This window comes from Canis lupus, chromosome 24, assembly GCF_048164855.1.
Source record: "Canis lupus baileyi chromosome 24, mCanLup2.hap1, whole genome shotgun sequence".
Taxonomy (NCBI): domain Eukaryota; kingdom Metazoa; phylum Chordata; class Mammalia; order Carnivora; family Canidae; genus Canis; species Canis lupus.
The window spans coordinates 51995411-52012223 of record NC_132861.1 but is presented as its reverse complement, the minus strand read 5'-3'; the positions used below and the strand labels follow the sequence as shown (position 1 = coordinate 52012223).

General features: G+C 41.2%; 1 protein-coding gene across 1 annotated transcript; it reads right to left on the bottom strand.

Moving 5' to 3' along the window:
- Nucleotides 1–293: 293 nt before the first annotated feature.
- On the bottom strand, nt 294–2301 carry LOC140616325 (olfactory receptor 9S13-like). The gene has a single exon (XM_072796949.1). The coding sequence runs from the start codon at nt 1736–1738 to the stop codon at nt 788–790; it is 951 nt and encodes a 316-aa protein (XP_072653050.1). The 5' UTR covers nt 1739–2301; the 3' UTR covers nt 294–787.
- Between the last annotated feature and the right edge of the window lie 14512 nt (nt 2302–16813).

Below are 16813 nucleotides of genomic sequence, written 5' to 3'. Positions count from 1 at the left end.
TAAAAAGTGTGAAACTGAAATGTGCCTGAAAAATTCAAGCACATAGAAAGTGCTTGGCCTGCTGTGAGGATGCCCTTCTGTTTACACCAATCACTGTCCCAACTCTTTGGAGATTTGGGGTCTACTTCCACACCTTTGGGGAGTAGGAGGCCTGAGGTTCATGTGTCTTTCCCTTAGTTTTTTCACTTATAGATTATGACCATACCCACACCGGGTCAAAAATTTTAATCTTTCACCAAATATTGTGTAATCCTCACCTTCATGACAGTGACATGCTCTTTCAGTGTCCCAGTGTTCCATTGTGTGTAGGACCAGGACTTCCTTATTTCACTCTGTGAATGGCTATTTAGGATTGTACTTTTTGTAAAATTTATTCAGTTTGCCAACATATAGTCTACCAGTAGTTTCAGATGTACTTTTCAATAAATCATCAGTTGCATAAAACACCCAGTGCTTATCACATCATATGCCTACCTTAATACCCATCATCCAGTTACCCCATTTCCCACGCCTTCCCCTCCAGCAACCCTCAATTTCCTATATAGAAGAGTCATTTTTAAAAACTTTAAAAAGGGCACTTAACCTAAGATCTACTGCTTAATATTTTTGAGGGCACAGTATATCATTGTTGATTGTAGGTACAGTGTACAGTACATATCTCTAAAGTGTATTACTCTTGTTGACAGATGTTTATGTCTGCTAAATAATAACTCCTCCACCCCACCTGTGGCAACCTCCATATCCTCCATCAAGCCTGCAGGACACACTGACTCCCTACAGCACATCATCACATGGTCATGTGTTTCTGGCCCAGCCTCTGCACAGCCTCCTTCACATCCTTGTTTCGCAGACTGTAGATGAGGGGATTGAGCATTGGGATGACCAGCGTGTAGAAGACAGAGACCACCTTGCCCTGCTCCATGGACTCAATTGCTCCTGGCTGGGCATACATGACAAAGAGAGTCCCAAAAAAGAGAGTCACTGCAGTCATGTGGGAGCCACAGGTGGAGAAGATCTTGCGTCTCCCAGCTCCTGACCGCATCCTCAGGATGGTCGCTATGATGTAGCCATAGGAGATGAGGATCACAAACATCACACCCACAATGATGAGCCCACAGATGCCAAACAAGAGAAGTTTATTGATGGCTATGTTGCCACAGGCGATCTGGAGTAGAGGGGGCACATCACAGAAGAAGTGGTTGATGCGGTTGGAGCTGCAGAATGGGAGGTGGAATGTGAAGCTGGTCTGCACAATAGAGTTGAAGCAGCCTCCACAGTAGGCACCCAGCACCAGGCGAGTGCAGGCAGACTGGCACATGGTGATGGGGTAGCGCAAGGGGTTACAGATGGCCATGAAGCGGTCATAGGCCATGACACCCAGGAGGAAGCATTCAGTGGTGGCCAGAATGGACAAAAAGAAAAACTGCATGGCACATCCTGTGAAGGTGATGACCTTGGACGAGGAGAAGAAGTTGGCCAGTGCATTGGGGGCAATGAAAGATGAGTACCACAAGTCCACGAAGGAGAGGTTCTTGAGGAAGAAGTACATTGGGGAGTGCAGGCGGGCATCCAGGGTGATAACAATGATCATGAGGAGGTTGCCCAGCACAGTCACCATGTACAGGGCCAGGAACACAGCAAAGAGCAGCGCCTGGGTTTCCAGACCACCTGAAAATCCCTCCAGCACAAAATCTTGAAAGTAGACCTTGGAGAGGTTTCCATAACTGTGGGATGGCATGAGCCTCAGCTTCTCCAGGGGAATTATACCTCCAGCTTGGGCAGATTAAGTATGTCAAGCTAAAATTCTGCTGAAGAGTGTTTGGAAGACAAAAACAAAAACAAAATCAAAATGAAGGTATAAGGGAGTTAATGGGTTAATGAAGAATTACTAAACAAAATTCAAGACAAACACATTGTACCAGATATTTCAATACTGAGGACCTTTTTTTCCTTGTTACATAAGCCCATTTTGCAAAAGAATCTGTGAGGGCAGGTGGTTATGCGGTGAGGGTTTAACTGTTGTGTGGAACTCCTGCTACAGTGGTTGGTTACCAGGGACGATGCTAGATGCACCACAGGAGTGAGATAAATCAGAAGTAGGTATACAGCTCAGCTCCTGACCATTTCAATCCCTGAAACTGTATTAAGATGTGAACTGCGTGCCAGTGCCTCTGACACTTTGCAAAAATAAACATATCTCAAGAGGAAGACACATCATCCTAGACCACAGGTGTTATCTATAAATGTTTTGTGTCAATACTGCCAGACAGAATTTAAAAATTGAGGACTTCCTGCAATATGAATTAAAAATTCAGAAACAATAGAAAAACTCAAAGAGGTTCTAGATTTTGGAGTTAACACACCATCTTTAAATTAATTATATTTAAAGGGAAAAGTTGAGTCTAAGAATTGTAGCCAAATGAAGAAGCAATGATTACTCAGCCATTAGAAATGACAAATACCAAAAAAAAAAAAAAAGAAATGACAAATACCCACCATTTGCTTCAATGTGGATGGAACTGGAGGGTACTATGCTGAGTGAAATAACTCAGTCGGAGAAGGACAACCATTATATGTTCTCATTCATTTGGGGAATATAAATAATAGTGAAAGGGAATAGAATGGAAGGGAGAAGAAATGGGTAGGAAATATCAGAAAGGGAGACAGAACATAAAGACTCCTAACTCTGGGAAATGAACTAGGGGTGGTGGAAGGGGAGGGGGGGTGGGGGTGAATGGGTGACGGGCACTGAAGGGGGCACTTGACGGTATGAGCACTGGGTGTTATCTGTATGTTGGCAAATTGAACACCAATAAAAAATAAATTTAGTATTAAAAAAAGAAGCAATGAAAAGAATAATATGTAACTTTTTAGAAGTACAGTGGCTAAAATTAGGAACTCAATGAATGTACTTTATAGAGTAGAAATAGCTAAGGAGAAAATTTGTGAACTAGAATATAGATCAGTAGAAAATATTCAGAGTGAAACATTTAGAGAGTAAAAGATAGAAAAATCAGAAATGAGGGTTAGAGGCAAAAGATATAGGGACATCCATCTTATTAGCTCCCAAAGGAGGGTTAAAGATAAACAGGCTGAATCACGGATTGAAGAGAGAATGGTCATGTATAATTTAAACTAATGAAGGATATTATTCTACAGGTTCATTAACACTACAAAATCAAAACAGCATTTATACAAAGAACACCACACTTGGACATATCAAGTAATAATAATAATTAGAATTAAAATAAAGTGAGATGTATTAAAAGCCTCCTGAAAGGGATCCCTGGGTGGCGCAGCGGTTTGGCGCCTGCCTTTGGCCCAGGGCGCGATCCTGGAGACCCGGGATCGAATCCCACATCAGGCTCCCGGTGCATGGAGCCTGCTTCTCCCTCTGCCTGTGTCTCTGCCTCTCTCTCTCTCTCTCTCTCTCTGTGACTATCATAAATAAATTTAAAAAAATTAAAAAAAAAGTGTAAAAAAAAAAGCCTCCTGAAAAAGAAGACACAATCACTTCAAAGGCACCTAAGTGGCACAGTCTGTTCGTCCTCTGACTTCTGGCTTTTGCTCAGGTTGTGATCACAGGGTTGAGATTTCAGGCCTCATGGTAGGCGCCCATTCAGCACAGAATCTGCTTGAGACCCTCTCTCTCTCTGCCACTGCCCCCCCTACAATAAATAAATCTTTAAAAAAGAAGTCGCTATGAATTATCAATGTTAGAAGAAAGACTCACAATTGACTTACCAGTTTAAAAATAATGGAAGTTAAATTAAAAGGAAATATATTTTCCTTTCTTCAAAGAAAATAATTACCAACTAGAATTCTACCCAAAGTTATCCTTCAGAACACAAAAAGAATGTAGAAATAATAGTTTAAGACTTCAATATGCCACTTTCAATAATGAATAGTGCAACAAAACTAAGTATCAGTAAGGAAATAACAGATGTGATCAGAATTATAAACCAAATACTTAGGCAGATTTAGAACACACTGCGTTCATCAATAGCAGAATACATTCGTTCCAGTGCACGTGGAACATTATTAAGGATAGACTATATGTTAGTTCACAAAGCAAGTCTCAATAAATGTTAGAAGATTTAAAGTACACTAAGTATGTTCTGAAAACAAAATGGAATGATATCACAAAACAACAGCATAAGGCCTTTGGAAAACTTACAAACATGTGAAAGGTAAATACATTTTTTTTAACTCCAGTGGGTCAAAGAAGAAAACACAATGGAAATTACAAAGCATTGTGAGGTTAATGAAAATGGGAACACAAACACGAAAATTTAGGAGATGCAATGAAAGACGGAATTAGAAAGTAATAGCTATAAACCCCAAGATTTTAAAAGAAGTCTTAAAATCAGCAATTAAACTTAACATCTAGGGAAAGAAAGTAGTAAACAAATACAAAACTAAGCTCAAAGCAAATAGAAAGCATGACATAGTAAAGGTTAGAGAAGATATAAATGAATTAGAGGAGAGTAAAATAAGAAAGAAAATCAAGGGCACTAAAATTTAGTTCTTTGAAACGTTTAACCAACTTCACAAACCTTCAACTACATTGACCAAAAAAAAGTCAGAAGCCTTAAATTTATAAATCAGAAATGAAAGCAGACACATGACTTCTGATCTTACAGAAATAAAAAGTATTTTAAGAATGTATTGGAACAATCGTATGCCAACACAGGAGAACAAATTCCTGGAAACACAGAAACTAACATAACTGACTCAAGGAGAAAAACATAATCTGAGCAGACATATAACAGAATGAATCAGTAGTCAAAAAACATTTCTAACAGAGAAAAGTTCATAACCAGATGGTGTCAGTGGTAACTTTTACCAGTGAATACAGAATTAACACTAGTACACTCAAAGTCTAAAAAGTAGTTAGGATAAAACACTTCCTGATACATTCCATAAGGCCTGTATTGTTTTTACACTAACTGGAGTCAAGGAAATGAAGCTGCATATCCATATGTAATGGATATAGATATAAGAATCCTTATCCAAATATGAGTAAGCTAAATCCAGCAGAACTTCACAGGGATTATACAGCATAACCAAGTGAGAGTTACCCCAGCAGTGCAAAGACAGGTCAATACACAAAAGTCACTCAATGTAATACACCATGCAAATGGAATTAAGGGGGAAAAACTACATGATCATCTTAGTAGATACAGGAAGAGTACAAGACATTGCTAGAAGAAATGAAAGAAGACCTACATAAATGTAAAGATATCCCATGATCATGGACTGGAAGGCTTACTAATGTCAAGATGTAGTACTCCCCATATTTATGTACGGATTCAATGTAATCCTATGGAAATTCCAATTCCCTGGTTTTTTTTTTCAGAATAGACTTTAAATAGCTGAAACAATATTTGAAAAGGACAAAGTCGGAGGGCTAATACTTCCTGATTTAAAAACTGACTTTGAAGCAGAACAGTGTTGCGCTTGTGCAAGGAGAGACATAGACTGAAGGAATGGAATCAAAATATAGAAATAAACTCACACATCAGCGATATTCAACAACGGGCTGAAGGGCACCATCCAACTATGAAAACAATAGTCTTTTCCACAAATTTGATGGAAACACTGAATATCCACATGTAAAAGAATGATTTAAGAACTTTACCTCATACCACATACAAAAATAACTCAAAATGGACAAATACCTAAATGTACGTGCTAAAACTATAAAACTATTAGATGTGAATGAGACTTCAGTGTCAATTATTGTGACTTGGGATTAATCAGCAGTTTCTTATATATGACATCAAAGCACAGACTACAAAATAGGAGAATTAAAACTAAAATTCAATAAATTACACAAATCGAACTTCATCAAAATTAAAATCTTGTGCATCAAAAGACACTATCAAGAAGATGAAGACAAAATGTATATTATGGGGGATAATTTTGAAATTTATATATCTAGTAAGGATCTAGTACTCTTGGAAGATAGAGAACTCTTCCAACTCAACAGCAAAAACACAGTCAAGTTTTAAAATGGGCCAAGGCCTTGCATGGACATTTCTCCCTAGAAAATATGCAACTGGCCAGTGAGTATAAGAAAAGGTGTTCAACATCATTAGTCATTAGGGAAATGTGAGTCAAAACTATGATGAGATTCCACTTTGTTCATTAGAATGGCACAATTTTTTGATAATAGAGTAGAACAAATGGTGAGATTTTGGAAAAATCATAACCCTCATATACTGCAGATACAAATATAAGAGTGGCACAGCCTCTGTAGAAAATAATCTTGCCATCCCTCAGAAAGTTAGATGCAGAGTTTCCTTATGACCCACCCTAATCCACATGTAGGGATGTGCCCAAGAGAAATGACAATATATGTTCACATAAAAGCTTGTTCACAAATGTTCATAATAGCAATATCTCTAATAGCTAAAAAGCTAATGCAAGCCAAATGTCCATAAAATGGTGAAGAGATAAACAAAATGTGAAATATTCATACAGTGGAACAATATTCAGCCATTAAATAAAGTTCTTTGGGGGGCAGCTGGGAGGGAGTGTACAGTGAGCAGAGAGAGAGTCAGCGGGAGAGAAGGGGAGAGGGAGAATCTTAACTAGGATCCATGCCCAGTATGGAGTCAATTATGGGACTTGATCTCATAACCCTGAGATCATGAGCTGAGCCCAAATCAAGAGTCGGATGCTGAACTGACTAAACCACCCAGGATCCCTGAAAGAAATAAAGTTCTAGTACAAGACAGAGCATGGATGAGCCTTGAAACATTATGGTAAGTACATGAAGCTTGACATATTCTAAATACATGAAGCCTGAATATTCTGTAAATTCATTTTATAAAATATGCAGAATAGGGACAGAAGTTCATTTGCATTTGCCAAAATACGGTTGCGGGAGAGGGAAGGGAAGTGCTGGTGGGATAGGGTTTCTTTGGGTGATGAAACTTTTCTGGGGATGCCTGGGTGGCTCAGCGGTTGAGCGTCTGCCTTCAGCTCAGGGTGTGATCCTGGGACCTGGGATCAAGTCCCATGTTGGGCTCCTTGCAGGGAGCCTGCTTCTCCCTTAGCTTATGTCTCTGCCTCCCTCTCTCTGTCTCTCTTATGAATAAATAAATAAAATCTTTTTAAAAAAGAAACTCTTCTGGAACCAGTGAATTTAACACCGTGGATATAATAAAAAATGAAAGACCACACTTGTTTGTACACTTTAAACTGGTAAAATTGTGACTTTTATGTCATGTAAGCATTGTTCCTCAATTTAAAATAATAAAAATAATGAATAATGAACATGAAATTAGAATATTGACCAGCATTTTATTTTTTTTATTTTTTTTTTAATTTTTATTTTATTTATGATAGTCGCACAGAGAGAGAGAGAGAAGCAGATAGGCAGAGGGAGAAGCAGGCTCCATGCACCGGGAGCCTGACGTGGGATTCGATCCCGGGTCTCCAGGATCGCGCCCTGGGCCAAAGGCAGGCGCCAAACCGCTGCGCCACCCAGGGATCCCTTGACCAGCATTTTAAACAGAGAATTTAATTGAGGCACATCAACTATTCTAAAACTACATGGTGGCGGGCACTGAGGGGAGCACTGGATGGGTTGAGCACTGGGTGTTATTCTATATGTTGGCAAACTGAACACCAATAAAAAATAAATTTATAAAAAAATAAAAAATAAAAGAATAAAACTACATGAGTTCATAATATTGAAGAAAAAAACCCTTCATTGTCTGCCTTTGGAGGATGATGCTGAGGGAATCCACACAGTGATGCTCAAAGTGAGGAAATAATTGGTTAGAGGGGTTTTCCTTTTATAGAATATTGCAACTAATAAGTGAAGATTGAAATACAGAATTTTAATATTATCATCTTATAAACCCCTAATGAAACAATGAGTTTAGGTAAGATTAATGACCACTGTTAATACAAAACAAGAGATGAAGCCAGGTAGACCTCTCAGTGGAAGTACACACAACACTTATGAAATATTCCTACCAAAATCAATTGTGAGGATCCCTGGGTGGCGCAGCGGTTTGGCGCCTGCCTTTGGCCCAGGGCGCGATCCTGGAGACCCGGGATCGAATCCCACGTCAGGCTCCCGGTGCATGGAACCTGCTTCTCCCTCTGCCTGTGTCTCTGCCTCTCTCTCTCTCTCTCTGTATGACTATCATAAATAAATAAAAAAAAATTAATTGTGAGTCAGACTGAGCCTCTAGAACCTACCAGCTTACTGGAAATATAAGGGGCCAATATCAACCCTACAGGGACATGATCAGCAAAACCTGTGATGTGTGTGAGTAGCTTTGCAGGTTAAACAAACTGTTTTCTTCAATAAATAAGGTGAAGTAATAATATTGAAATGAAAATAGAGGGACAGGCAGCCAGTGACTGAGAAACTTTAGAGGCATCAGAGAGCGGTGTATGGATGTTATTGAATCCTGTTCCAAAACAAACGATAAAGGAAAAATGAGTCAATCAGGACAATTAAAACACTAAATGGAGATTTTATAATATTAATAAGTCATTATTAATTGTTTTATGGATTATAGTAACATTGGAGTTATCTTTCTTTAAAGTCCTTACTGTTTAGAGGGATTAGATATGATCAGCTCTAGATTGATAATTATTGAAGTTGGTTGGTACGAATAGGTAATCCATTACTGCCTAGTTTCATGTCCATGTGTTTGAGAACATCCATAATGAAGAGAGGCATGCATCTAAAAATAAGTGAAATAAAACTAAGTGGAGAATTTGTCCACACACAGGAGGAAAAGCAGAGCTTCACCTTCAGTTAACAGGAAAGTGACCCTGGGGGCGAGTGAGGGGAGCTCAGTGATGGCAGAAAGAATGAAGATAATTAAAAAGGGCCCAATATGGATATACCTAAATAAATACTGATTTATGCAGGGCACAGCAGGTTGAAAATGCAGAAAGTAAAGTACACCACACCAAAGACAGGTAATTGGGAGAAAATATGTAGAGTTGAAAGGGTTTCCTGATTGCGCAGAGAGTCAAAAAAATACTAATGTTGGTTGTGTTAAGTCATATCGCAAGTTGTAATTTGTTTGCCACCACCAAAAAAAAGAGTTAAAAAATGTAAAACTTCCAAGCTAATATAAAGAAGGGGTGGAATAATAACTTTTTAAATAAATGTGAGAAATGGAATGGAGAGAAATATAAACATCACCAAAACTCGGTAGGCATAAAGCCTAAATATGTCCGTATTACGTGAAGGACTCAAGTGTCTTGTACAGTGTAATTGGAATAAAGTTTCCAATGAAAAGCTGTGCCAGTAGGCAGGTTGAAGAAACAAAACTTAACCATATGCTATATAAGAGATAAAAAAGCAAACATAAAATGTTGAAAATAAAAGTGATGGAAACATACACAACAAACTAACATTCCACCAGACAACCACATGCCGCCACTGTTGCTATACTAACCCCAAAGCCGACTTCACGATGGAAGCACAACTGAGAAGAGGACACTTCATAGTGACCAGAAACATCTGGTTCCCCCGAGACGGGCAACCGTGTTAAACGTGTGAGCACCTGCCAGAAGAGCCTCAGGATATACAAAGCAAAACTGGGCACTTACGGGAGAAAAGTACAAATCCACAACTATGTGAGAAATTTTAACCCCCTCCCTTGGAACTGATAGAACAATCACACAAGGTGCCAACCTGGATACGGAACGTTTAGGCAGTAACATAGAGACCATAACCTAATGGAGCACGGGACCCAACGGCAGGATGTATATTCTTTGTTTCTTTTTTAAAAAAGGTTTTGTTTAAAGTCCAGTATAGTTAACAGAGTATACTATTGGTTTCAGGTGTACAGTATAGTGATTTAGCACTTCCATGACAGCACCTGGTGCTCATCACGACAGGTGTGATCCTTCATCCCCATCACCTCGTTCCCCCGTCCCCTCCACCCACCTCCCCTCTCTTACCCTCAGTGTGTTCTCTGTAGTTCAGAGTCTTTTTTCTGGTTTGCCTCTCTCCTTTCTTCCCCTATGTTCCTTTGTTTTGTTTCTGAAATTCCACACATGAGTGAGATCATATGATAATTGTCTTTCTCTGACTTCTTTCACTTAGTATAATACCCTCTATATCCATCCATGTTGTTGTAAATGGCAAGACTTCATGCTTTTTTATGCCTGAGTAACATTCCATTATATGTATATACTACTTCCTCTTTATCCATCAATCAGAGGATTACCTGATTTTCAATCTTATAAAGAACAGATTTACACAGCGGTTATATTCTGAACACAGAGCAGCTTTCTTTTTTTTTAATAAATTAATTTTTTATTGGTGTTCAATTTACCAACATACAGAATAACACCCAGTGCTCATCCCGTCAAGTGTCCCCCTCAATGCCCGTCACCCACTCACCCCCACCCTCCGCCCCCCTCCCCTTCCACCACCCCTAGTTCGTTTCCCAGAGTTAGGAGTCTTTATGTTCTGTCTCCCTTTCTGATATTTCCCACACATTTCTTCTCCCTTCCCTTATATTCCCTTTCACTATTATTTATATTCCCCAAATGAATGAGCAGCTTTCAACACATTTCAAAGGATTGATGGTGTATATATTTGTGCACAACTTAAATTAAACCAAGAGTAAATCAGAAATAGAACGTGTTCAAATTCTCATGTATTTTTTAAATTAAAATTACTTAAATAAGGCACAGATCCAAATAATATCAAATTTAAATTTTGATATTTAAAATTGGGTAATGAGTAAAAAAAAATGGTGCCTGCGATGCATTTAAGTCTGTGTTTATAGGGAAATTAATAGACTTATATCCATATGTTAGGAAAGAAGAAAAACAGGAAATCAGTATTCATAGCTGGGGGTATCACAATGCCAGATTTTAGGTTGTACTACAAAGCTGTGGTCATCAAGACAGTGTGGTACTGGCACAAAAACATAGATCAATGGAACAGAATAGAGAATCTAGAAGTGGACCCTCAACTTTATGGTCAACTAATATTCAACAAAGGAGGAAAGACTATCCACTGGAAAAAAGAGAGTCTCTTCAATAAATGGTACTGGGAACATTGGATATCCACATGCAGAAGAATGAAACTGGACCACTCTCTTGCACCAGACACAAAGATAAACTCAAAATGGATGAAAGATCTAAATGTGAGACAAGATTCCATCAAAATCCTAGAGGAGAACACAGGAAACACCCTTTTTGAACTTGGCCACAGTAACTTCTTGCAAGATACATCCATGAAGGCAAGAGAAACAAAAGCAAAAATGAACTATTGGGACTTCAAGATAAGAAGCTTTTGCACAGCAAAAGAAACAGTCAACAAAACTAGAAGACAACCTACAGAATGGGAGAAGAGATTTGCAAATGACGTATCAGATAAAGGGCTAGTTTCCAAGATCTATAAAGAACTTATTAAACTCAACAGCAAAAAAACAAACAATCTGATCATGAAATGGGCAAAGGACATGAACAGAAATCTCACAGAGGAGACATAGACATGGCCAACACACACATGAGAAAATGCTCCGCATCACTTGCCATCAGGGAAATACAAATCAAAACCTCAATGAGATCCCACCTCACACCAGTGAGAATGGGGAAAATTAACAAGGTAGGAAACCACAAATGTTGAAGAGGATGTGGAGAAAGGGGAGCCCTCCTGCACTGTTGGTGGGAATGTGAACTGGTGCAGCCACTCTGGCAAACTGTGTGGAGGTTCCTCAAAGAGTTAAAAATAGACCTGCCCTACGACCCAGCAATTGCACTATTGGGGATTTACCCCAAAGATACAGATGCAGTGAAACGCCGGGACACCTGCACCCCGATGTTTCTAGCAGCAATGTCCACAAGAGCCAAACTGTGGAAGGAGCCTCGGTGTCCATCGAAAGATGAATGGATAAAGATGATGTGGTTTATGTATACTATGGAATATTCCTCAGCCATTACAAATGACGAATACCCACCATTTGCTTCGACATGGATGGAACTGGAGGGTATTATGCTGAGTAGAATAAGTCAATTGGAGAAGGACAAACATTATATGGTCTCATTCATTTGGAGAATATAAAAAATAGTGAAAGGTAATAAAGGGGAAAGTAAAAAAATGAGTGGGAAATATCAGAGAGGGAGACAGAACATGAGAGACTCCTAAGTCAGAAATGAACAAGGGGTGGTGGAAGGGGAGGTGGGAGGGGGTGTGGGGATGACTGGGTGACGGGCACTGAGAGGGGCACTTGACGGGATGAGCACTGGGTATTATGCTATATGTTGGCAAATTGAACTCCAATAAAAAACTAAAAACTTACTCGTTTTAACAAATATTTCATTCATATGTACTATGTGCTTGGCACTATGCTATTATCTGGAGATACTTTCAAAGTATTTGTTATTCCACTTAGTTGTACACAAAAATCTGTATAATAGACTATTTTCAAGAAACATATAGAATAAAATCAAGAAGAAAAAAAAACTAAAACTAAAAAAATAAAATAATAAAAATATTATAAAACATTAGTGAATGGTATCCCAAGGAAACAGGAGGGGTGAGAGTAAAGAAGAAAATTTGTCATCGCTGACCTGGTGGTGGGACTCTGCACTGGGCAGATCAAGACGGGTGCACCATGCAGATCTGAGTGCTTGGCCAAGTACAGCCAGATCCTCAGAATTGAGAGGAACTGGGTAGCAAGGCCAAGTTCGCCGGCAGAAGCTTCAGAAACCCCCTCGCCAAGTAAGGTCCAGGTGGTGCACCCTGTGGTCCTGAGTCGGCTCGTTAGACCTCTGCTCCCCCCGGGCAGCTCGAGGCCCCCAGGCCAAAGTGGCAGGGCTCTGTGCTAGTTAGCTGCCCTCTCCCCTCCCTGTGATGTTCTCAAAGCTTCCTTAGAATTGCTACAGAAGCCAGACTTGACCATCTGGAACCCTGCTGGGAACCCTAGCTCTGTAAACAAGTGACTGGTCCAAATCATTGCTTTCTCACCTCACTTCCACCAAGCGCCTGGAGCCAGGTCTGTCTATGTAATAATCTCAAGGTGTCCACAGGCAGGATCCCCAATGGTTTTATGTGCAGAATAAAAAGGCCTCAGTCACCCATAGGAAAAAAAAAGAAAACATATACCTCAGAATACATTATACCAAAAGGTATGAGAAGACTGATCAAATAACAGAAATTCCGGAGGCTGAAGGACAAAAGACAAAAACTCCTGATATCGGGAATGAAAGGAGGATATCACTGGGATCGTAGAACTTGAGTGGATCATGACAAAATGTTTTCATAAATTTGAAATGTTGATAAACATGGCAAACTACTAAAAAGTTAGTGCCCGAATCAACTGACCAACAACAAAACACAAGATACAGTCCACAGTTATTGAGAAATGTAATATGTACTTTAAAATCTTTCCATACAAAAGGTTCCAGGAATATTTGGTTTTACAGTAGAAAGTAAATACTACTAAATATGAACTAATCTACCAAAATACTTAAACAAAATCGCCAAAACAGTAGAAGAGGGACAACTTTCCATGTTATTACATGAGACCCGTGTAATCTTAATACCAAAATCTGAAAAGGACATTATAAAAATATTAAAAATTACACTGTCTCAATCACAAGTATATAAGTAAATTTGCCAAACAAAATCTAATTTTTTTTAATTTTTATTTATTTATGATAGTCACAGAGAGAGAGAGAGAGAGAGAGGCAGAGACATAGGCAGAGGGAGAAGCAGGCTCCATGCACCGGCAGCCCGACGTGGGATTCGATCCCGGGTCTCCAGGATCGCGCCCTGGGCCAAAGGCAGGCGCCAAACCACGCGCCACCCAGGGATCCCCAAAATCTAATTAACATATAAAAATTATACTATGTCCAACACCAAGTTGTCTGTATTCCAGGAATGCATAAAATTCTTGAGAGAAACCAAAATAGATCTAGGTAACAAGATGAGATCCCAGGTTCCCAAAACAGCACACTCACTATTGCATAAATGCCAGTTCTCGCCACACTGAACTGAGTGTGTCCCAAGTGATTTTTTTATTGTGGAATCTGAAAATCTGATCATTCTTTTTTAATAATAAATTTATTTTTTATTGCTGTTCAATTTGCCAACATACAGAATAACACCCAGTGCTCATCCTGTCAAGTGCCCCCATCAGTGCCCCTAAAATGCACGCTGAAATTGGCAAAAACAAGTGTTTCCAAGACAATCTGGAAAAGAGACACAATGAGGGAGATTGCACCACCAGACATGGACTCATAGTAGGTGTAATAAAACAATGATGGTGGCAGAGGTTTGACCATCTGTGGAGGGAGCAGAACAGAGAGCCTGGACGTCAACCTGTGCTAGTCTAGACACCCCATTTACCAAACAGGTGGGTAGTCTATGGAAAAGTCAGAACACCTGGGACAGTTGATAGTCACAGTCTAAACACTGAGATTTGGCTCTTTCCTCATACTACACACACAAAACAGTCCAGGATGAATGCAGATGTACTTTGAAAGTGTAGTAGTGAAGACAATGGAGAAGACCCTCCAGGTCCTCGAACAGGAAAGCACCTCTGAAATGTCCTGTGCAGGGAGCAAAAAGGACTAAAGCACAAAGGAAATACCTTGTGGATAGAACTACATGAAAATCGAGACAGTCTGCAGAGTGTGTAAAGGCAGAGCACAGCTTGGGAAGGCACACTGCAACACAAGAAGGGAAACCGACTTGTCTGCACAATATATAAAAAATCCTTGACATGCAAGAAAGAGACAACCCTGTAGAAATACAGGCAAGAGACTCATAGAAGTGACGCACAGAGAAGAGGAGCCAAATGTGCTGTATGTGTTTGAAAATGTGCACAATCCTGCTAATCATCAGGAGAAGCAAGTTCCCGCATTAGGACGTCCTCCTGCACACCCGCCCCAAAGTCTCAAATTAAGCAGAGGGGCAGTAACCAGTGGTGTCAGGACGGGAGACACTGGAAGGGAGTGTAAATCAGGACAGGTTTGTCATTTTCTACTGATGTGGACGATCCCCGTCCTCACCTGTGCGTCCCTTACACACATTTCACTTTCCCTCTGGAAGTGCGCACAGGTGCACAGGGAGACCACAGGGAGGCTGTTCTCGGCCGCATTAGTACCATAGCTGCACTAGTGAGTTGTGGTGTGTTGCCTGGCGGAGAACTAGACAACAGTAAACAGGAAGCAGCATGATGCTGACCATGGACCGCAGCCTGAGAACAGCTGCTCATCACAGGTCAGGCTCAGGTCACTCACTCTCAGAGCCTGGATTTCCAAGGGGAGTTCGTCCCCAAAGACCCAAGTCAACCTGTTCAAAACTGCTTGCTCAGGTCCAGGTGGAGAAGGTTACCACCAGGAGCCACCCCAGACCAATACCCCCCTCCCCTGCCCATCCTGGGCTGTGACCTGACAATCTGCATTGACACTCCCTGCCTCTACCACATCTGTTAACTCCAGACTCTTATCTCAAGTGAATGGTCGCCATGGTTTCATAATGAGCTCCAGCCTGTCCATTCCCTGCCTTGTGTCCCACACAGAGCTCCCTGTGTGGAGTCATCAATCCCTCTCTCAGGTCATGTTGCTCCCTAATGGAAATGAGTGACAGCTTCCCTACCAGCTAAGGGATCCTGGAGAGGAGCCCCAAAATGTTCTTGGTGGGCAACCGTGGCTCCATGAGGGGACATCATGTTTGGGGATTCTCTGATTCTCTCCTTCTGCTTCAATGTCTGTCTACCTCCATTCACCTTGTGGGCGTGGCCAGCTCTCCTGTCTCCCCATGGGCTCTCCATCACCTCTCTGATGTGACTGTTTCCTCTTTGTGCCATCAGCAACCCATCTCACTGCCCGTGTCCCATCAAATTGCAGGTGTTTGTTGTCATGACTGCCTTCCTGCAGAGCCATGAGCTCCCAGGGCTGGCCTTAGTCTGCACTATTTCTGCATTCCCCACCCCGTGGCCATGTCCCTTAGAAGGGTGTGCTCAGTACTCTGGTGAGCTACTGATTTGAGCCTGAGAAATGCACTTCAGGTCACGAGGGAGCCTGGTGTTGTGATCCTCTGATTACAATAAAAACCTGTCCCTTTAGATGGAATGACCCTTCAGCCCAAGACAGTGCTGGCCAGGGCAGGAGTGGGGTCACCCCTTCAGCTGCTGAGGCAAGCCCTGAGTGCTTATTGCCTACCATAGCTCTGATGCCTCCCTTACACACACGGTATCCTTCATACCTTGGGACCCTGAGAGATGGCTGTCTTGACTCTTACCTCTTCCAAGGGAGGGTCATGACTGTTCAAGATCACACAGCCAGCACCTGCTCTCTCAGGGTCTCCCAAGCTCCTGGCCCACATCCGTGCTGATGATGATGAGGTTAGCAGGAGGACTCTCACCCTTCATCCTTCATTAAGGTCTCCCATGCAATGAATAAGAGTGGGGAGGTGGCAGGGGAGGACACTCAGGGATCCAGGGAGAGTCTGGAGGGTACCCGAAGTTCAGGCTTCAGGAGGCTCCTAGATCTTGATAGACTCATGGGAGGGAAGGGTCTCAGCTCACCTCAGTTTCCACATCTGGTTGCATCAGCCAGGCAGCAGAGCAAGGACCTGCACATTGTGGTCACTGCTCTGGGAATGTCTCTCCTCCTGCAAGGCTTGGATTTGGAGCCTTAAATGGCCAATTAGGTGAACTTGTTTATGTTCTGGCCTCTGGAGTGCTCTGGGACTCCTGGTTCTCCTGGGTTCTCCTGTCACCAAGCTTTGTCTGACCTGCCCTCCCCTACACGTCCAGGCACCAAAATCCGAAAGTCTCTCTGGGCCACAGGGGGTGAG